Here is a 22,369-nt window from a genome sequence, read left to right as displayed (position 1 = left end):
GGGGGTATACCCGCAACCAAGGTACATGCCCTTGACCGGAATCGAACCCGGGACCTTTCAGTCCCCAAGCCGACGCTCTATCCATTGAGCCAAACCGGTCCCGGCTGAAGGCAAATACTATTAAGAATATTACATATTATTCAGAAATACTTTATGCATATACAAAGATGGATGGATATATGTGTTGTTCTTTTTTAATAAACAGCTTTGGAATGTATATTACATACAATAAAATTCAACAATTATAAATATCAGTTTGAGTTTTGCTAAATATATATTTATTTATTTATTTATTTATTTATTTTAATATATTTTATTGATTTTGTACAGAGAGGAAGGGAGAGAGATAGAGTTAGAAACATCGATGAGAGAGAGTCATCGATCAGCTGCCTCTTGCACATCCCCACTGGGGGTATGCCCCCAACCAAGGTACATGCCCTTGACCGGAATCGAACCCGGGACCTTTAAGTCCCCAAGCCGACGCTCTATCCATTGAGCCAAACCGGTCCCGGCTGAGTTTTGCTAAATATATATTTAATTGTACAATCTCTACTAAAGTCATGATATAACTTCCCTCATTTTTATTGTTCATTATAGTCAATCTCTCCAACTCCCTCCCTCCCCATGAATTATTATTGATGTTTTCTGTCAATATAAATATGCCTTTTCTTGAATATCATATTAATGGAATCATACAGAACATTATCTTTTTTAGAATGCAGTCTTTTTTTTTTTAATATATTTTATTGATTTTATACAGAGAGGAAGGGAGAGAGATAGTTAGAAACATCGATGAGAGAGAGTCATCGATCAGCTGCCTCTTGTACACCCGCTACTGGGGATATGCTTGCAACCAAGGTACATGCCCTTGACCGGAATCGAACCTTCAGTCCCCAAGCCGACGCTCTATCCATTGAGCCAAACCGGTCCCGGCCAGAATGCAGTCTTTTTATGTCTGATTACTTGCACTTAGCAGAGTGCTTGTGAGATTAATTCATATCTGTGCCTTGAACCAAGGAAATGTTGAATGAGTATGTTCAATGTCTATTAGCCTAAGTTTGGGTTAGGTTTTTAAAATTATATCATAATTGGCTCATGAAATGGACTAATGAATTTTATATTCATCTTAAATAAATAAATTTAGCTCTCATTGTTAAACTTTGATGTCTGTCATTCAGCATGGAAAAAAGTGACTTAATTTGAAACAAAATATTAAGGATAAGTCACAAGTAAAATTTTATTTAATGGCCCAAACCGGTTTGGCTCAGTGGATAGAGCATCAGCCTGCAGACTGAAGGGTCCCAGGTTTGATTCCTGTCAATTGGTTGTGGGCACATCCCCGGTGGGGGGTGTGCAGGAAGCAGCTGATCTATGTATCTCTTTCATCAATGTTTCTAGCTCTCTATCCCTCTCCCTTCCTCTCTGTAAAAAATCAATAAAATATATATATATATATATATATATATATATATATATATATATATATATATATATTTTAAATTTTTATTTAATGAACATGGTAGGACATCAGCATAGCTTGCTCAGTTCAAAATTTTTTTTTTTTTTTTCAATCCTCACCCGAAGATGTGCTTATTGATTTTAGGGGGAAGGGAAGGGAGGAAGAGAAACATAGATGTGAGAGAGAACCTGGTTTGGTTGCTTTCCTTACATGCCCTGACCAGTAATGGAACCTTTTGTTATATGGGACGTTGCTCCAACCAACTGAGCCACACCAGCCAGAGCCAAAGTATATTTTCATAACAATCTATAGTTATATTATTAAAAAAAAAAAAAGGTAAGATAATTTTTGTGTTTTAAATTAGGCAAGCATTCTTGGTTATACTGACCTTGAGTTGGGCATTGTATATAGGTTACCTTTTTCTTGAGTTGGGTATGGAATCTTTTTTGTAGAGAGGTACAAAATCCAAAATTTGAGATACTTGAGAAAGTAATTATTGTTAAATCTTTATCTCAATCTCAGCACTTTATTTTTTTATTTTTTATTTTTTTTAAATATATTTTATTGATTTTTTACAGAGAGAAAGGGAGAGAGATAGAGAGCTAGAAACATCGATGAGAGAGAAACATCGACTAGCTGCCTCTTGCACACCCCCTACTGGGGATGTGCCCACAACCAAGGTACATGCCCTTGACCGGAATCGAACCTGCGACCTTTCAGTCCGCAGACCGACGCTCTATCACTGAGCCAAACCGGCTTCGGCTCAATCTTAGCACTTTAAAAAGACATTTTATTTCTATACTTTTATGCTTTGTACTCAAGCTTACAGATAAGATAAAACAATAATTTAATGTACAAAAATGACTGGTTGAACACAGAAAGGGCTAACATAACTATTCTACTGCAAATTTAAAAGTATATAATATTTGGAATATCAAAGACATACTTTGGTTAACTAATTAATAAGATTCTAAATAATTTTTATTGTATTAAAACTATTGGATTTTACTGTTATATTTTTAAAATAAAATCTAAACTAGTCCTTCCCCAGAGCTTAATTTTATCTCAAATACCAAGCCAGGGGGAAAGGGAATACAGTATGATTTTCTGCCTTGAATTTTTAAAAATATATTTTTTAAATTTTTTTATAGAGAGGAAGGGAGAGGGAGAGAGAGTTACAAACATCCATGAGAGAGAAACATCCATCAGCTGCCTCCTGCACATCCCTTACTGGGGATGTGCCCGCAACCAAGGTACATGCCCTTGATTGGAATCGAACCTGGGACCCTTGAGTCTACAGACCTACGCTCTATCCACTGAACCAAACCAGTTAGGGTTTTTTGTTTGTTTGTTTGTTTTTAAATATATTTTATTGATTTTTCACAGAGACAAAGGGAGAGGGATAGAGAGTTAGAAACATTGATGAGAGCCGAGACCGGTTTGGCTCAATGGATAGAGCGTCGGCCTGGGGACTGAAGGGACCCGGGTTCGATTCCGGTCAAGGGCATGTACCTTGGCTGCGGGCATATCCCCAGTAGGGGGTGTGCAAGAGGCAGCTGATCGATGACTCTCTCATCGATGTTTCTAGCTCTCTATCTCTCTCCCTTCCTCTCTGTACAAAATCAATAAAATATATTAAAAAAAAAGAAAAAAGAAAGAAACATTGATGAGAGAGAATCATCGATCAGCTGTCTCCTGCATGACCCCAACTGGTGATGTGCCCGCAACTAAGGTACATGCCCTTGACCGGAATTGAACCTAGGACCCTTTAGTCTGCAGGCTGATGCTCTATCCACTGAGCCAAACTGGTCAGGGTCCTGCCTTGAACTTTTTAGGCATCTCTACCCAGTAACAAATCTCAAGTTTGTGGGCTCTTATGTTAAAGCTAGAGCCTGGTGCACAAATTCATGCACATTGAAAGGAAATTAATTAGAAGAAATATTTTAATATCATTATTTGCCCTTTTCCTATAATGGAAGTGTCAACCAAATTCATGATCGACAATGACAGATGGAAACACACATGTGAGATTGGCACCAGCGAGAGCTTTATATCTATATATATAAAAGCCCAAGTGATAGAATGGCTGGTGGCTATGATGCACACTGACCATCAGGAGGTAGGCACTCAATGCAGGAGCTGCCCCCCGGGGGTCATTGCTCTCCCATAGCCAACCTCCTGTGGCTGGCCAACCTCCCGTGCCAGCTGGCCCTGATCACTCCAAAGGGACTGGGTGAGATGGTCCTGATGGATCTCAATCACCGGCCAGGCCAAGGGACCCCACCTGTGCACAAATTTGTGCACCAGGCCTCTAGTACTTAGATAAACTTGTTTAATTAGAACTGCTTTCTGATTTAGCTAAACTTTTTCCAGCCCAGCTTCTCTTTCAGGTAGTTGTGAGCAACACAGCAATAAATATCAACATGAAGCAGATTATTATTGCAGATCATGCAGGGAGAACAAATGGTGAAATATTTGTAGCAGTGTTTAACTATATTCTGTGCAGTGAGAAAACCTGAAGTTATTTTCAAGTTTCACCATTTCTTCTTATCAGTCAGGTCAAGTTTCTAAAATTTCTAAATCTCCGTTTTCTGGCTAATGAAAAGAAAATAGGATTCTACTGAGTCTCCTATTTATAATACCTACTCCAGGACTTCTCTGAGGATCAAATAAGATGAGGCATGTGAAAACACTTCACAGACATTTGGTTAAAGTGTAAACTGTTTCACCTAGCTACAAAGCTAGTCATGTTCCTGGTCTGAAGAATCTTCAAGGAGACTAGTTGCTATGGAGAGAAAGCCAGGCGATGCTACATGACATCATTACCCAGGGACCAAAGCCACCTTTTCTAGGCTGGGTTGGGCTATGGGCTGCATTTTGTGCCATGGGGTCTTTCTTGGCACTGTTGGCTGTGATTTGATGGGGCATTGCTCCGGGGTGGTAGCGGGGCCTGTGTCCCCCTTGGGAGAAGCCGAGTGTTGCTTTGTGGGCACCAGTTCTGTAGTGCTGTTTATTGTTAAATGCCCTATCACGAGGGAGAGGAACCGGGTGTTGCTACGTGATATCATTACCCGGCACTCATAGCCACTGCTGCTGGGCTGCACTGGGCTGCGGGCCACATTTTGCGCCATGGGGGTCTCAGCAACGTTGGCTGCGGTTTGGTGGGCTGTCGCTCCAGGATGGTGGTGGGGCCTGTGTCCCACTTGGGGAAGCCGGGTGTGGCTTTGTCAGCGTGCCAGGTCTGTGGTGCTGATTCTTTGTAAATGGCCAGTGGGTGTCACGGCAGCTCCTGCGTTAAGCATCTGGTGGTCAGTGCACATCATAATGACCAGTCGGTTGGTCGGAGGGACATTTAGCATATTAGCCTATTATTTATATAGGTAGCTAAGAAGCTAGCATTGATAGACCATCTCTGATTATAAAACTTTATTGCAGGTCTTATTACTTCAGCCAGCGTTTTTAATGTATCCTTTTAAAAGTTTTCTTCTACTACCTTTGGAACCCTGGTGGTAGATATCTGAAACATCAATATCTTGTTAGATGGTCTCATATAATTTGGAATATTAATTATTTCAAGAGCTTTAAGTGTAACTTTATAGTTTTGTGACTCTAGTCACATAATCATGTTAACTTATATCTGCTTACTGAACTGTAAGTAAAAATGATCCACTACTTAAAACATACATTTGTACTTAATCTAAAATACTTTAACCTACCCACCTCTCTCTGGCTCTGAAGGAGTGTTCCCAACAGAGCTTTACTGGTGGGACAGAGAATACTGTGATAGTGAAACATTGTATTAATGGGTAACAGTTAGATTTATATTGAATACATTTCTTCTTTCTCCTTTCTTAAGGAATTGAATGACCTGGCACGGGACCCCCCAGCACAGTGTTCAGCAGGTCCTGTTGGAGATGATAGTAAGTATTTAAAAGGAATGATGGAGTAAAAGAGTATAATAACTTGCCTCTGGGAACTTGAGAACTGATGAATTACCTCTCCTAAGGTTATTTTGGGTGAAGGGTAATTTTGCTTTAAGAAAGAGGTAGTGTTGCCGAAACCGGTTTGGCTCAGTGGTAGAGCGTCAGTCTGCGGACTGAAAGGTCCCAGGTTCGATTCCGGTCAGGGGCATGTACGTTGGTTGCAGGCACATCCCCGGTAGGGGGTGTGCAAGAGGCAGCTGGTCAATGTTTCTCTCTCATCGACATTTCTAGCTCTCTATCTCTCTCCCTTCCTCTCTGTAAAAAATCAATAAAATATAATTAAAAAAAAGAAAAAAAAGAGGTAGTATTTACCCTTACTTGTCCATGATAGATGGCAGTTCTATGTATATCCCATCATCTTCTGTATTGTTCATTACATTTGGAACCTCTTTTGCCAGACATTGTGTAATTATTCTGACCCCTTCCCATCTATCTTTCACCCCATCTGGGTATTTTTTTTTTTCCTTTTAATCCTCAACTGAGAATATGCATAGAGAGGAAGGGAGAGAGAGAAACAGTGATCAGTTGCCTTCCATTCGTGCCCCAACTGTGCCCTAATTGGCAATGTAAATTGGCAACCCAGGTATGTGGCCTGACAAGGAATCAGACCAGCAACCCTTCTGTGCACAGGATGATGCTCAATCACCTGAATCACTCCATCTGGGTAATATTAGTATAACTAGGCATTGCTCTTTAATAAGATAATACTAAGGATGATTGTGTATATGCATGTGTCTGTCTTTCTGCTGGCTCATACTTGTGAATATGGGTACAATCTGCTTAGTTGTTAAATTTGTTTAATCCTCACCTGATGATTTTTTTTCTCATTGATTTTTAGAGAGAGAAGGGAAGAGGAGGGAAGGGAGGTGAAAGGGGGGTGGGGGAGGGAGAAAGAGATATCAGTGGTTGCCTCCTGTTTGCACCAGTGATCGAGTCCACACCTGAGGTACATGCGCTTTACTGGGAATCAAACCATCAATCATAAGATCCATGGGCTGACGCTCTAATCATTAAGCATACTGGCCAGAGCCAGTTTGCTTTTTTTTTTTTTTTTTAATATATTTTATTGATTTTCTTACAGAGAGGAAAAGAGGGGGATAGTTAGAAACATCGATGAGAGAGAGATATCGATCAGCTGCCTCTTGCACCCCCCCGCCCCCCACACTGGGGACGTGCCCGCAACCAATGTACATGCCCTAGACTGGAATCGAACCTGGGACCTTTCAGTCCACAGGCTGACGCTCTATATCCACTGAGCCAAACCAGTTTCAGCCAGTTTGCTTATTTTTAATGTTCAATATATCTGTTTAATCCTGTCTAAAATAATTTATTAGCCGAGACTGGTTTGGCTCAGTGGATAGAGCGTCAGCCTGCGGACTGAAAGGTCCCAGGTTCGATTCCAGTCAAGGGCATGTACCGTGGTTGCGGGCACATCCCCAGTAGCAGGTGTGCAGGAGGCAGCTGATCGATGTCTCTCTCTCACCGATGTTTCTAACTCTCTATCCCTCTCCTTTCTTCTCTGTAAAAAATCAATAAAATATATAAAAATAAATAAATAAATAAAATAATTTATTAAATCTTACCATATATGTTGGATAATAATTTTCTTTTCATTCTACTTTGTCTCAACATAGCTTTTCCCCCCATATACCATTATCTGGCTATACCATCATCTAGCCTTTTTAAAAGGGAAGATAAGTGAATAAGACTCACTTTTTTACACAAAACTCACCAAAAAATGAAATATTTAGCAAATAGAAAAAATGAGCATACTTAGAAACATTTGTTAAGAAAAGTGTATAGATTAAGACAAGTAAACATGAAGTTATATATTATCTTGTTTAAAACCTACTTTTTCCTGATATTTCTTAAGAATTGTGTTTATAGCTCTTGCTGGTGTGACTCGGTTGAGCCATCCTCTGATATACCATGAGGTCACTGGTTCTGTTTGATGTCAGGGCACATGCCCAGGTTGCAGGCTCAATCCCCACTAGGGGCTGTTTAGGAAGCAGCTAATAGATATTTTTCTCTCCCTCTCCTTTCCTTTCCTCTAAAAATTATTAAAAACATACTAAAAAGAAATGGTGTTTTTAGTTTGCTAAATTCATAAGAATCAAAATGAGGTCCTATTATAAGAATTGCTTTACAGATAAAAGATAGATATTATCCTATATAATAAAAGCCTAATATGTTAAGGGTCTGGTTGTTCGTTTAATGATTAAACTTTAATCAATCAAAGTACAATATGCTAATGATATGCTAAGGCCACTCAACTGCTTGCTATAACATTCACTGACCACCAGGGGGCAGACGCTCCAATTGGTAGGTTAGCTTGCTGCTGGGGTCCAGCTGATCGGGACTGAGTGAGATGGGCTGGACACACCCTGGAGCCCTCCCATGGTTCCTCCCTGGATGGCCAATCTCCTGCATCCCTCCCTGGCCCCGATTGTGCACCAGTGGGGACCCAGGGCCTGGCCTGCATCCTATCACAATCCAGGACCCCTTGGGAGATGTCAGGGAGCTGGTTTCAGCCTGATCCCACAGGCTAGGCCAAGGGTCCCCCAGTGGTGCATGAATTCATGTACCAGGCCTCAAGTAAAGTATGAGACCAAGTGCATGTGATGAAAAATCTCATTTGCAATATTATATTTAGACCTGTCCAGTATTAGTAACTATAGTATTTGATACTAAACAGGATAGGCCAAATACTTTTAAAAAATGTTATCTCATTTAAGCTTCACAATAATAGTTTGGATGAGTGGAGTTAGAAGTTGTGAACTATTTTAGAGAAAAATCTAGTGCAAGACTCATAGAGGTTCCCAGGGTAATCTCATATTTAGGTTTCATGATTCTAGTTGTCATTCCACATTATTATATAGTGTACCTGCATTTGTATGCTCTTTCAAAAGTGGTTTTACTTCAGACAAATTCCTCAAAGTTGAGAATAGCTAATCTTTACTTGAAAGTATTTAAGGTCTGGGGATTAAATTTCATTTTTTTAAGTTCTCTTCAGTGTGCTTAAGTAATTTTCCTTTGCTTCCAAACTAGTTAATGCTACCACATTTCTTTCTCAGATAGAAAACTTGTTACCTCAGAGAGTTAAATAAAACTCTCCCAAAGTATAAGTAATAAAAGAAAAAAAAAGAGAGAGAGAAATTAGAATTCATCAAAATTTAAAATCTATTGTAGGTGCTTTAAGAAAGCAAAAAGACACAGTTTGGGAGAAAAATTTTGCAGGTCATAATTTCTGATAAGACACATTTATCCAAAATACATTTATAAAAACTAAAATTCAACAATACAAACAACCCAGTTTTAAAATGGGTAAAGGATCTGAATAGACATTTCTCCAAAGAAAATACACAAGTGGCCAATAAGCACATGGAGAGATGCTCAATATCATTAGTCATTAAGGAAATGGCAGATTTCACTTTATACCCATTACGACAGCTAGAATAAAAAAGACAAATACAGCCAAAACCGATTTGACTCAGTGGATAGAGCATCAGCCTGCGGACTGAAGTGTCCCAGTTCGATTCCGGTCAAGGGCATGTATCTTGGTTGCGGGCACATACCCAGTAGGGGTTGTGCAGGAGGCAGCTGGTCGATGTTTCTCTCTCATCGATGTATCTAGCTCTCTATCCCTCTCCCTTCATTTCTATAAAAAATAAAATATATTTAAAAAAAAAAAAAATACAGTGGAACTTTGTTTCTTGAGCATCTGCCATCTCAATTCACTTCTCAACTGACAACCCTTTCCTGTTGCTGATACCTGTATGATCAGTCACGCACCTCTCGTGACAAACAGAGAATGCATGATTATGAGTCAGTTTACCATTAAAATTTCAATATATTGCGCTGTGAATGTTCATATTTTTTTGCTTTTGTCGCTGCTTATAATAGTTAAATTTTCAATTTTTAAGGTTCATTTTCTTTTTGTTAATTTTCACTTACATTTCATGTTCTTTTTGTTTTTAAAGTGTTTATAGGTTAAACAGTAAATACTGTATATAAGAAAGGTTAAAATTGGTAATCATTTGGGGGTCTGGAATGGCTTAATTCAATTTACATTATTTCTAATGGGGAAAACTGATTTGAACGGCCTTCCGGAATAAATTAAGTTCAAGAAATTAGGTTCCACTGTAATACCAAGTGTTGATGAGCAGATGGAGAAATTGGAACCTTCATACATTGCTGATCAGAACACAAAAATGGTACAGCCAATTTGGAAAACAGTCTGGCAAGTCCTCAAAAAGTTAACCCATATGTGACCCAGTGAGTTCACTCCTTAGGCATATATCCAAGAGAAATGAAAACATATGTTCACACAAAAACTTGTACGTAAATGTTCATAGAAGCATTATTTATAATTGCCAAAAAATGTGAACATCACAAATATCCAACAACTGATGAAGGGATAAACAAAAGGTGGTGTGTGTGTGTGTGTGTGTGTATATATATATGTATATATGTATGTGTATATATATATATGTATATATATGTATATATATATACACGTACATACATACATACATACATACAATAGAATATTATTCAGCCGCAAAAGGAATGATCCCCAGTAGGGGATGTGCAGGAGGCAGCCATCAATGTTAACCATCTTTCTCCTTCCCTCTCTAAAAATCAATAAAACCATATTTTTTTAAAAGTTGATTGGCAGCCCTAACTGGTTTGGCTCCGTGGATAGAGCGTCGGCCTGTGGACTGAAGGGTCCTAGGTTCAATTCTAGTCAAGGACATGTACCTTGGTTGCGTTCACATCCCCAGTAGGGAGTGTGCAGGAGGCAGCTAAACAATATTTCTCTCATTGATCTTTCTAATTATCCCCCTCCCTTCCTCTCCGTAAAAAACAAATCAATTAAAATATATATTTTTTAAAAAGTTGATTGGCAGAAAATGGGTATTCTAAGAAGGGAAGCCTCAGCAATACCTGTCCTTCATTTTTTTTCATAATAAACAGGATACTATTTGTGGGTTCAGGCCTCAATGAGGAGCAAAAAAATCATAGTCATAGTTTCATATGCAGAGGTAGAGGATATGGGCTGACATTCCAGAGGATTTTCATATGACTTCTTAGCTTTCACATTTCCTACTTGTGACAACCTACCTGGTTTCAGTGGTTCACATGTAATCTCAGTGATAACATCTCTTAGTTTGCCAAGATCTTAGTATGAATGTTAAGTGCTGAGTAGCTTGCTTGTAAGTGAAAATTCTGGCTTTTGGGGTTCTATACTGTACTTAGTTACACCACCTTTGAAATGGAACAAGCGTCATTTTTTGCTGTTTGAAGAGAATATTTCATTATTATGCAACTTTATAATTTCTTTGGCTTTTCCTTAGAACTTATAATTAAGCTTGAAGCTTTCAGCTAATTTTTTTTTAAATTGTGAAACCAATAATTCTAAGGATCTACACAGAGAGCTTTTAGAAATCGTTTCTCATTTGTAAAAACTATTCTTTCCTAATTTGAGTATTATCTACTTCAGAGTAAATTATATATATTTGTGTTGGGGAAATGATGTAACACATCAAAGAATTGAATTTTTTGGCTCTTTTTTACCCTTTGAGGTGAGGAAATATCTGTTTAAAAGTGGAACTTTGAAGCTTGTCAAAGAGTTCTGTCTCCTTGACATGAATTTTCATGTTTCAGCCCAAATACTTTTTCATTGAGCATCTTATCAGTGGGCTAGACCATGCTAGTCCTTTTTCTCACTTCAGGCTCAAAAATTTTATTTAGATTCCTCATCCAGCCCAAGACTCATCATATTGCTTATAAATGAACAGATTATGATGTAGGTACAGTGTGGATATTGCTTCATGATAATTTTATTGTTGTTCTTTTCCAGTGTTCCATTGGCAAGCTACAATAATGGGGCCAGTAAGTATTCACATTAATTTTAGAATAAATAGTTTATGTAATTCATTCATTTTAATCCCACTTTTCTTGTTATCAACAGAATGACAGTCCCTATCAGGGTGGAGTATTTTTCTTGACAATTCATTTCCCAACAGATTATCCCTTCAAACCACCTAAGGTAATTGGGATATGTTAATTGCTTTTAATGTGTTTCATATGATACTAATAAACCAGTTTACAAAAATGTTTTTCTTTTTTTCTATAGGTTGCATTTACAACAAGAATTTATCATCCAAATATTAACAGTAATGGCAGCATTTGTCTTGATATTCTGCGGTCACAGTGGTCTCCAGCACTAACTATTTCAAAAGGTAATGGAATAGATATTCAATATCAACATAAAGCAATGTGTTTTAAAAGTGTTTTTTTTTAAAGTATTACTTATACTTATTGTAACAGGAAGTAGTAATTCCCCTTATTTTTAAATAATAGATCTTGAGACCCATGGAGAGCATTGGATTTTCAAGTATATTTATTATTTCTTTGTGATTGTGACTACTCTTTCCATTTTGCTATTCTAAATACTATAGGTTGGAAAATAAATTTTTATTTGAGCATCTTAACAATCTTTGGTATATAGTTGCCTGTGTGTTTGAAAATGTATAGAGAAAGTTAGTTACTAATTTTGTAATGAAAGGTCCAGTAGTTCTTCTAAATAAGACATTAATTGCATGAGTAGATGGGGGATTTTTTTTCATATTATAACATCTTATTTTTCAGTTACAGTTTATATTCAGTATTATTTTGTATCAGTTTCAGGTGTATAGCACAGTTGTTAGGTAATCGTATACTTTACAAAGTGGTCTTCCTGGATATTTCAAGTACTCACCTGGCGCACCATACATGGTTATTACAATACTAGAGGCCTGGTGCACAAAATTCGTGCACTCGGGGGTTGGGGGTTCTTCAGCCTGGCCTATACCCTCTCGCAGTCCAGGAGCCCCTTGATTGATCACCCTGCAGAGGGAGGCCCCGCCCACCACTGCCAGCTGGGTAGCCTAGTCCTCCCTCTTTGGGACAATTGCAGAGCCCCCTGGCAGGTGGCCTGAGCCTCCCTCTGTGGGGCGTTCATGGAGTGATGGCGGCAGCAGTCAGTGCTGAGTCACCACAGTGCCCGCGACCCAGGAGGGACCGAGAGGTCAGCAGTTCATCCCGCTCACCAGTCCCCACCCACCCGAGCCTGCTGCATGTGCAGCCAGGCATTCAGTTGTCCGTTCGGTCGTTTTGGACGTTACGGACCCTGGCTCTTTATATATTAGGATTGTTAACTATATTCCCCATGCTGTACTTTATACTCCTGGAACTGTTTTGTGACTACAAATTTTTAGTTCTTAAGCCTTTTTTACCCAGCCCCAGGATTTTTTTTTTTTTTTTAATGTCAGTGAGATGATTGGGTAATTAATAAACTTTAATGTGTTGATTTGAAATTGTGCAACCTTTCAATATCATACCTAAATGAAATCACAAGTGGATTAAAGTTGTCAAAATACAAATATAAGCCATAGGCCATCCTGCCAGGGTTCTTGTTTCAGCATTAAGAAGGGTTCAGTAATCTGGAGAAAAGCTGTGTGTAACTGAAGTAAGAGTCCAGAGCGAAAGATAATTTTGAAAGGCATTGGGGTTCAGAGGAGCTTCAACTAAAGGAGCTAACTTCTCCTTGTCTCAGGATCCCTTGCTTTTTATTAACACAAACTGTCCTAAGGCAAAGTGGAAGGGTAGGGTTTCTGTACAGAAGCATTGTCAGAATGGGGAATAGTCTACTGCTGTTTAGGTGTTTGGCCAACAGGAGGCAATAACATGTAGATTAAGATGCCCTGGCAGCAAATAATCATCCTATTCAGGTCAGGGGGAATACCTTCACCTATTCCCAACATGTGATACCATATGTGACTCGGCCCTTGTTGAGTCCCCAAGTTCCATCAACCTTTTGATAAAACTCTTGCAATTATCACATGCTGGAACTGGCTTCCAGCACCATCCAATATAATAAAAGCCTAATATGCTAAGTGTCCAGTCATCTGGTCATCCATTCAGCCAATCAAAGCATAATATGCTAATGATATGCTAAGGCTGCTCAACCACTCACTATGATGTACACTACCCACCAGGGGGCAGACAGTTGACCAGTCGCTATGACATGCACTGACCACCAGAGGCAGACTCTTCCAATCGGTAGGTTAGCTTGCTGCTAGAGTCTGGCCAATCAGGACAGCAAGACAGGCTGGCTACGCCCTAGAGTCCTCCCATGGTCCTTCCCCAGCTGGCCAAATCTCCTGTGTCCCTCTCCAATCCTAATCATGCACCAGTAAGGTCCCAAGGCCTGGCCTGCACCCTATCACAATCTGGAACCCCTTGGGGGATCTGGGAGAGCCGGTTTCAGCCTGATCCGATCCCGCAGGCCAGGCTGAGGGACCCTACTGTTGCACAAATTCATGCACTGGGCCTGTAGTAAATAAGGTAACGGGCTAATATGTTTATAATACAAATAACATATAAATCAGTAAGAGAAAAAAAAAAACGTAGATTCCAGTGGATGAGAGGACAGAAAGGGACAAAATAAAGAAATTTATAGTTCCCATTATTCACCTTTTTAATTAACAAAGATCTTTCAAAAAGAAAACTAAATGCTGATAAGGTACATTACAATGAGTATTCATATACTATAGTAGCATAGGTTTGTATAGCCCAGGATGTATTAAGAGATTAGACTTAATAATTAATACCCTTTGACCCAGTAATTCTGGTTTTATTCATTTGTAATAAGAAAACAACCCCAATAATAAAAAAGCATTGTGTGCAAGTACATTTGTGGCAGTGTTATTTATTTCTGAAAATTAGGAATTATTTACAGGCCCAACCATAGAGGAAGAAATAAATCAGTTCTAACACATGCATTTAAAAGAGGATTGGCCGAAACCATTTTGGCTCACTGAAGGGTCCCAGGTTTGATTCCAGTTAAAGGCATGTACCTTGGTTGCGAGTACATACTCAGTAGGGAGTGTGCAGGAGGTAGCTGGTTGATGTTTCTCTCTCATTGATGTTTCTGGCTCTCTATCCCTATCCCTTCCTCTCTGTAAAAAATCAAAAATATATATTTTTAAAAATAAAAGAAGATTGATCCTTACAGATACTGTGAAAATGGGGAAATGCTGTGTTTGAAAAAAAAAAAAATATAAGATTAATATACACTAATTTAAGTTATATAGAAAAGTATGTTAAAATAGGTACAAAGAAACAGTTTGGGTATTTGCGTGCTGAAATTTGGTGTATAAAAATATTTTTATTTTCCATCTTATAGTTTATCATTTATTTAATGTACACATTTAGACAGAGGCAGCATAGTTTCATGTTAAAGAACATAGATTCATTCTGGTTCTAACGACCCATATTCAGATATCAGCTTCACCTCTTATTGAATAAGACTTTAGACAAATAAGCTTGTTTTCTTTCTTTCATGAGAATAGGGATGATAATTACTATTTCATTGTTATGAAGATTGAAAAAGCAAAAATGCACAGTTATCTGATTCCTTATAAGCACTCACATAACTGGGATAAAGGTATTATTGTACAAAGTGTATATTTGTCACGTTATAATTATTATAAAACTTGTATATTCTGACATTAATTTTTTTAAAGGAAACAAGAACTCTGGGGCATTAAATTAAAATTGTGGGGGGGAAGAGATCTAGGCAAAAATCAAAAACAAAGAACTAGAGGACCACGTTTTAAATTGTAACATAGTTTATCAGATAAGTAGCCTCTTTTCTTTTTGTAGGCCCTTTGTAAGTCATGGGCTGCTTGTGAAAGTGTTCATATACTTTTCTTGTGACTTCCTGGCCTGCTTGCTCTTCCTGCACAAAGTAGCAGTTAGCAGTAGAGAAATAAATTTAGTAAAATTAGGGGACCAAGAGAGGTGGAATAGTGTGTGTGGCTGGGATTAGGGGGGGGGGGGGGGGCGGTTGGAAGATCTATATAGCTGAAATTGTTACCACAGATTTTTTTTTTTCCTTCCTCTTCTGTGCCTAGTGTTGATTTTTCAGTTACTCTCAATCATAAGGGGCTACTAGTTTTATTTGACTTAATGTTCCTTCTATTTGGGTAGCTATCTTTTAAAATCATTGCAGTGCTATTTTAGTGAATTTGATTATATCAGGGTGTCTAGGTTTAATGTTTTAATGATTCCTTTTTGTAAATGGAATGTATAAGCAAGCAATTCTGTGAAAGACCTGAGTCCTGTTGTAAATAATTATTTTCTTCTTTTTCTTTCTTTCTTTGTTAATCCTCACCATAGGATTTTATTTTATTTTTCATTGATTTTTAGTGGAAGAGAGTGAGGGAGAGGAGGGGAGAAAGAGACAGAGAGAGATATCAAGACAGATTAATTGTAAACCAAGTGTGTGCACTTGATAGGGAATCAAACCTACAATCCTTCAGTGCTCAGGCCAACGCGCTCACCACTGAGCAATATCAGTCAGGGCAATTTTCCCTTTAATATAGTCTGCTTTCAAGGGCCATAATTTTGACTCGAATTTCTCTCTACTCTGACTATATATGTTAGATATCTGAATATATTGAAAACTTAGATAAATGTACCATAAAGCCTCTTTGTTATATGTTTTTAGAATTGGAAGTGACTGGGTTATGACACTAATGAAAATGAATATATACAGATGAATATGTATACATAGGTGAAAAATTAGTTATTTCAGTGAAAAGTTTATACAGGTTGTAGAAATAGGAGTTAGTTTCTTTACAGCGAAAGAAGGTATATAAGGCATTCAGTTTAACAAATTGGATTATAAGGCAAAATCAATTTTCTGTGAATTAAAGGAACTAAGTAGTATACTAAGAATCCTTTTACCAGGTCCAGATAACCACCACTCCAGTTTCCTTTCCTGGAAAGAAAGTAAGACAAGTTATTTCTTTAAAATGTATCTTTTAAAAGTCACCTTATTGAAATAATCAGAATTGTAAATAAAGAAAAATTTAGCCCTAGCAGGTTTTGCTCAGTGGGTAGAGCATCAGCCTATGAACTGAAGGGTCCCAGGTTCGATTCCGGTCAAGGGCACATGCCCCAGTTGTGGGCTCAATCCCCAGTCAGGGGTGTTCAGGAGACAGCTGATCAATGATTCTCATCATTGACATTTCTATCTCTCCCTCTCCCTTCCTCACTGAAATCAATGAAAAATATATTAATAAAAAAAATAAAATTGGTAACTGATACTGTTTTGGTAGTATGTCTAATTTTAGGTGAAGAATCAGTTGTACTCTTCCCAGTTTGATAGGCTGGACAAGTTTCTTCTTTTTATAGTCAGTAATTTCATGAACATTCAAAAATCTATAACTCCCTGTTGTCATTTCCAGGAAATACATGAAATCTTTCCTAATTGCTGTTAGGATGTTCTGTGCTTGAAGAGGGCATCAGGTGATATACCTGACAATGGGAAGAGAAGATGTTTTGGGAATGCCATCTGCCAGAATTGTGGGCAACAGGAATGAAGAGTCAGAAAACATCTTTCCTGATGTTTTTTATTTTCCATATATTCTTAAGGCAAGGAAATAGCTTTTTTTGTTAAACTGAATGATAAAGGGCATGTAAACTTTTTCTTTACCTCTCAGAAGCCCTTGATCTCTACAAAATAGACTTGATAGGAAAATGAATAAATCCTCTCCTGCTAAATTGATGTTTTGGGAGTAAAGTGAGATCAGAATTATTATCTCTTGCTGCCAAACATTAAAGCTGAGTTCTGTTAGTCTCAGAATAGAAGGATTGGGATTTATTTCAGTATACCAGAAGCCACTGTATTTTATGTAATTAGTGGCCTTGGCTTTCTTTTTACATCAATAATAAGTACATAAATTAACAAAGAATTTAACCGAGGAAATTGTGCTATTGAGATTTTCTGCTTAGATGAGATTCTAACTCGTCACTGTAAAGAATTTGAGACTTTAGTAGAAGTGTATTGTACCCTCTGTAATAAGTATGGCTAGCCCCATTTGGGGGCAAATACTAACCTTTATGTTCTTGGATTAAATTGTTTTCAACTGAAAATGACACAGATCCATTGCATCTGAATGTAATATCTGCCATTGAGAAAGCAGTGATTGTTGGATTTCATGTTGGTTATTTCTGACTAAGAACATTCATTAGTGTGGTTGTCTTTGGAATTTTGAAAGCCATTTATTCCTGAACATGGGTTTCTAAAAGATTAAAGTTTATGAGCTCTGAAAAAGTGTCATTGGTCCGGGATTTGGAAGACCTGGATTCTAATTTCACTATAATTACTAACTAATGGGACATTGGGCAAGTCACTTCACCAGCCTAGGCTAATTTCCTTAGGGATTTAAGCATAGAGAAATCTTATAATCTTTGTTGATTACTGTAACTGTAAAGTTAGGTAGAGCTTAACAAAGCTGCTAGGCACAGCAATATAAGTAAATTCTTAGAATTTTCTCATGTGTTGGCACCTCATGTTTCTTTGAATTCTTTGCTTTTATTCTTACTAATTTATATGTTTTCTTCATTCTAGTACTCTTGTCCATCTGTTCTCTGTTGTGTGATCCTAATCCAGATGATCCTTTAGTGCCTGAGATTGCTCGGATCTACAAAACAGATAGAGAAAAGTAAGTATGGCCACCATACAGAAAAGTACCTGTGGTATGGTAGAGATGTTTGGGACTCAAATCTTCCTTAACTAAGGGCTGGGTATAGATCAGATATTGAAAATGAAATCCTAATACATTCACCTGGGGATAGAAAAGAGGAATATTTGCATTGATACTTTTTATTGATTTGAGAGAGAGAGAGAAACATTAATTTGTTGTTTTGCTTATTATTAATGCATTCATTGGTTGGTTTTTGTATGTGCCCTGACCAGGGATGGAATCCACACCCTTGCTGTATCAGGCCAATGCTCTAACTAACTGAGCTTCCCAGCCAGAGCTGATATTATCTCTTAATTATTTCATATGACTCCTACTGTCTAAAACAGTGGTCACCAACCTTTCCTGTTTCACAGACCACCAGTGGTGACCTGTGACCGCTGCTCCAAAGGTTTCCTTAAACCACCATGAGGTCTGAAAGGTTGGCGACTGCTGGTCTAGAGAAACTTTTCTGCATTATATTTTCAACAGTTTTATGTCTTCTTGGCTTTTGATATATAACTCATTTTGCATCAAGAGCCCAATTTTCTTAGCTATTTGGAAATTAATGGGGAAAGAAAATTGTTTTTCTACCATTTGGTATAATTTTAAAAAGAAAGAAAATAAATGCCATCATTCATTGTTAAACTGAATGATAAAGGGCATGTAAACTTTTTCTTTACCTCTCAGAAGCCCTTGATCTCTACAAAATAGACTTGATAGGAAAATGAATAGATTTGAGTCCCAAACATCTCTACCATGAAAACCCAAAATTTCCTTCAAAAAAAATAAAACTTAATGTAGAATTAACATATTTTGGAATTGTACTATAAACTGTTAAGAAGGGTCAAGATATCCAAAGAAATAGTAACTAAAAGTATTCTGATCTTTTTTGGGGGTATATTCATTAAAATAGGAGGAAATAGGTGGGGAAAAGTGGATAATTTTCTAAAGTTAAAATATAAAGAATTATTTAAATTCTACTGGGTAAGATAGGCATATAGATATAATTTTTTTTTTGTGTGTGTGTGTGTGTGTGTGTGTGTGTGTGTTTTCTTGATCTTCACCCAGGGATTTGTTTTGTTTATTTTTAAAAGAAGGCAGAGAAAGTGGGGGGAGAGAGAGAGAGAGAGAAAGAAAGAGAAAGAAAAACATAAATTGGCTGCCTCTTGTACTATCCCCCCAACCCCCCAGTTGTGGACTGAAACTGCAGCCTTTTGGTGTATGAGACGGCACTCTACCCAACCAAGCCACACCAACCAAGGCTAGATGACATATTTTTAAGTGGGGCATTGGGGGATTGTAACAGCAGTTGGTTATTAGTTTAGTTTTGTCTGTACTTAGGTTTGAATAGTCTCTGTAGTCATGTATTTCTGGCTACATTCAGAATAAAATTAGATCATGCTTTTTTCTATTTGTGAATTTATTCAAATACATTTTTTTTTAATTGGAGAACCATTTTGTCAAATATCTGGAATTGTGGGCATAAACAAAAAGGCATTTTCTAAGCCATTGCAGTTGTAATGTTCAGAAGAACTTGCCTGCTTTCCTTTTTATTTATTTTTTAATTGTTTTTAAAATATGTTTTTGTTGTTAATCCTCATCTGTGGATATTTTTCCATTGATTTTTAGAGAAAGTAGAAGAGAGGGGGAGAGACACAGAGAGAGAAACATCAGTGTGACAGAGACACATGAGTTGGTTGTTCCCACACGGATGGGAATCTAGCCTGCAACCAAGGTATATGCCCTTGACTTGGTATTGAAACTGTGACCCTTCAGTCCATGGTGCCAGTGCTCTGTTCACTGAGCCAAACCAGCTAGGACTAATATGTTTTTATTGATTTCAGAGAGGAAGGGAGAGAAAAATCGATTGCTGCCTCTTGAGGTCCCCCCTTCCCTCTCCCCTCCTTTACTACTGGGGATGGATCCTGCAACCCAGACATGTGCCCTGACTGGGAATTGATCTGTGATCTCCTGGTTCATGGGTTGACACTCAATCACTGGGCAACACTGGATGGGCCTGCATCCCTTTTTAAATCAAAGAATTAGCGAACCTTTTGGCCTCCTTATTTTTAGTACTAGAATGTTCTGGAGCAATAGACCTATTCATTTTAGAAACCAAATTGTTAAAATACATTCTGAACACTAGAGAGGATAAAAGATGGGATAATGAATGGTGTCTTCTGACTGACTTCTCACCTGTGTTAAGCTAAGCTTCTCTTTGTGTGTACAGGTACAACAGAATAGCTCGGGAATGGACTCAGAAGTATGCGATGTAATTAAAGAAATTATTGGATAACCTCTACAAATAAAGATAGGGGAACTCTCAAAGAGAAAGTCCTTTTGATTTCCATTTGACTGCTTTCTATGAGCCCACGCCTCATCTTCCCCTGTGCACATGTTTACCTGATACAGCAGTGCTGCGTGTTGTACATACTTCGAACAACAAATAGAAATACTGTACTTCTGTACCAACATTGCCTCCTAGCAGAGAAGTGTGTATGTGACAAGCCAGTTCTTCAGACATAACTAGGTGTGAGACTAAAAGCTTTCCTATTGACTTAAATTTGGATAACTACAAATTGAGGGGTGGTGGGTATGTTGTGTGCTTGGATGGGAAAGAAAAGCCCACTGACCTGTAGGAGATGTTTTTTTTAAGTGGAATCCTTTTAAACTCAAAACAGATATGAAAAGCAAGGCGAAGAACATGAAGCTGTTTCTGTATTCGTTTTATGCTGAAGGACCTACATCTTAGGTGAAAGTTATGACCAACCAGATTAAAACCTACCCACATCCTGTATTTTAAGGTCTAAGTTTTAACTGGATTGGAGCTGTTAGTATCTGAAGTGTGATGGGCTTGGTTCCCACCTCTTACATTACCCCACCCTGCAATCCCCGTCCTTCCGGCCCTCCTTTCTCTCTCCCATATTCTTTGGTTTGTATGTGGTTTCTCAGTTAATACATAGCTAATAGCTCTTATTTTTCTTATGTTTTTAACTGCTTAGGTCTTTCTGGATGTAAGGGTGAAAATTCATTTGATGGAAATACTTGTGTATATTTAAAGACTCAGTTGCTCCTCTGGAGCTTGTACGTTCAAGAATGATTAATCTGTGTAATAAACTGATTACTACAGTCATTACATATAATTTTGTGTGAATAGGCTTTTTGATTTTAAGAACTTTATCTAGCTGAAATTAATGGTGGATTTTCCCCTTATTCTTTAAATGTCCACTGCTTTTGGTTTTCATTTATACTGGTTGTATTTCAAAATCATGAAACAGTTCCAGTTTACATAGTAAAAAGGATATCTTGAAAGTAATTTCACTGAACAAGATAAGGGCATAAGCTTAAAAGCTTTTCCATGAAATTTATATGTATAGTATTCCAGGAACATGACTGTTAAACTAAATAAGAAATTTTCTTTATTAATGAAACCAAGTGCATTTCACCAAAACCTTGTGACATTCCCTTGGTACATAGGACATAAAACAAAGGCATTGCTATTTGGTAAGTTAAGCTTCTGTGATTGTAAAAGAGCAACATTGACCAAACCTGGGAAACATGAGCACAATCTTGTATTGGAGAGTCTTCATAATTACTTTGCACTAACATTGCAGGATGTTCAATTTTAAATTGTACTGTATGTGGCTTTTTTGAAGTCTTCCCTTGACTCTAGTAAAATGTAGTTTGAAACTTGTAAACAACTGTGTTTGCCAGAAACATCATTCATGTGAACTAGGCAAGTTACCTTTTTTCCCCTCCTTCTAATCTAATTGTAAACCTGGCCAGCCTGAAGGCCATGGCTGGTGCTCACTAGCCATTAGGTTCTTTCAAATGCATCTTTACACTCTTGCACAAAAATTGAGGAATAAATGTCCACTGCTTTTGGTTTTAAACTTGTTCAACTTGTCTTATCTTCCGTGTCACTACTCTCCCATCTCAGAACTAAAGTGTGACATAACCTGAAAACTATTAAAGTGTTGCATTTTAGCTGTTGACTACTTATTAGTATTTCTAGCATTCTTGACCTTGCAAAGAAGGTTTGACTGTTAACAGTTGTGGGGAAAGGAGTTAAAATTGAGCTCTAATTTAAAATTATCTTGTATTCTCATTATCATGGGCAGGTGGGAATTCATCAATTTTTGACTTGCTATTAACTGTACTGTTGAGTATGGGACAGTTGCACACATCCTTAAAGCTGATTCTTTGTTATCTTAGAGAGCTGCCAGTTCATTACTATTTATTAGGTCAAAATGTAAATATTTTTACAAAAAGTTCCATAAGTATTTTTTAAGTGCTAAGTAAGACATCCTGGTGTGCAAGTTTCTAATGAAAGAGTTTACATAGTC

General features: G+C 37.7%; 1 protein-coding gene across 3 annotated transcripts in view; it reads left to right on the top strand.

Moving 5' to 3' along the window:
* UBE2D2 (ubiquitin conjugating enzyme E2 D2) overlaps positions 1-21,921 on the top strand; it is a 48,999-nt gene extending 27,078 nt beyond the window's left edge. Inside the window, exons 2-7 of one of the 3 annotated variants that reach the window (XM_084885118.1) lie at positions 5,316-5,379; positions 11,306-11,337; positions 11,417-11,494; positions 11,582-11,687; positions 17,909-18,002; positions 20,254-21,921. In XM_084885118.1, coding sequence (XP_084741244.1) covers positions 5,316-5,379; positions 11,306-11,337; positions 11,417-11,494; positions 11,582-11,687; positions 17,909-18,002; positions 20,254-20,299 — 420 coding nt within the window. In that variant the 3' untranslated portion in view covers positions 20,300-21,921. The remainder of the gene's footprint in view (positions 1-5,315; positions 5,380-11,305; positions 11,338-11,416; positions 11,495-11,581; positions 11,688-17,908; positions 18,003-20,253) is intronic. The other 2 variants (XM_084885119.1, XM_084885120.1) reach the window with 2 other exon arrangements.
* The last annotated feature ends 448 nt before the right edge of the window (positions 21,922-22,369 follow it).

Source organism: Pipistrellus hanaki, assembly GCF_964339955.1.
Source record: "Pipistrellus hanaki genome assembly, chromosome: 5".
Lineage (NCBI taxonomy): Eukaryota > Metazoa > Chordata > Mammalia > Chiroptera > Vespertilionidae > Pipistrellus > Pipistrellus hanaki.
The sequence above is the reverse complement of the archived record's forward strand: the minus strand, read 5'-3'. Positions and strand labels throughout refer to the sequence as shown.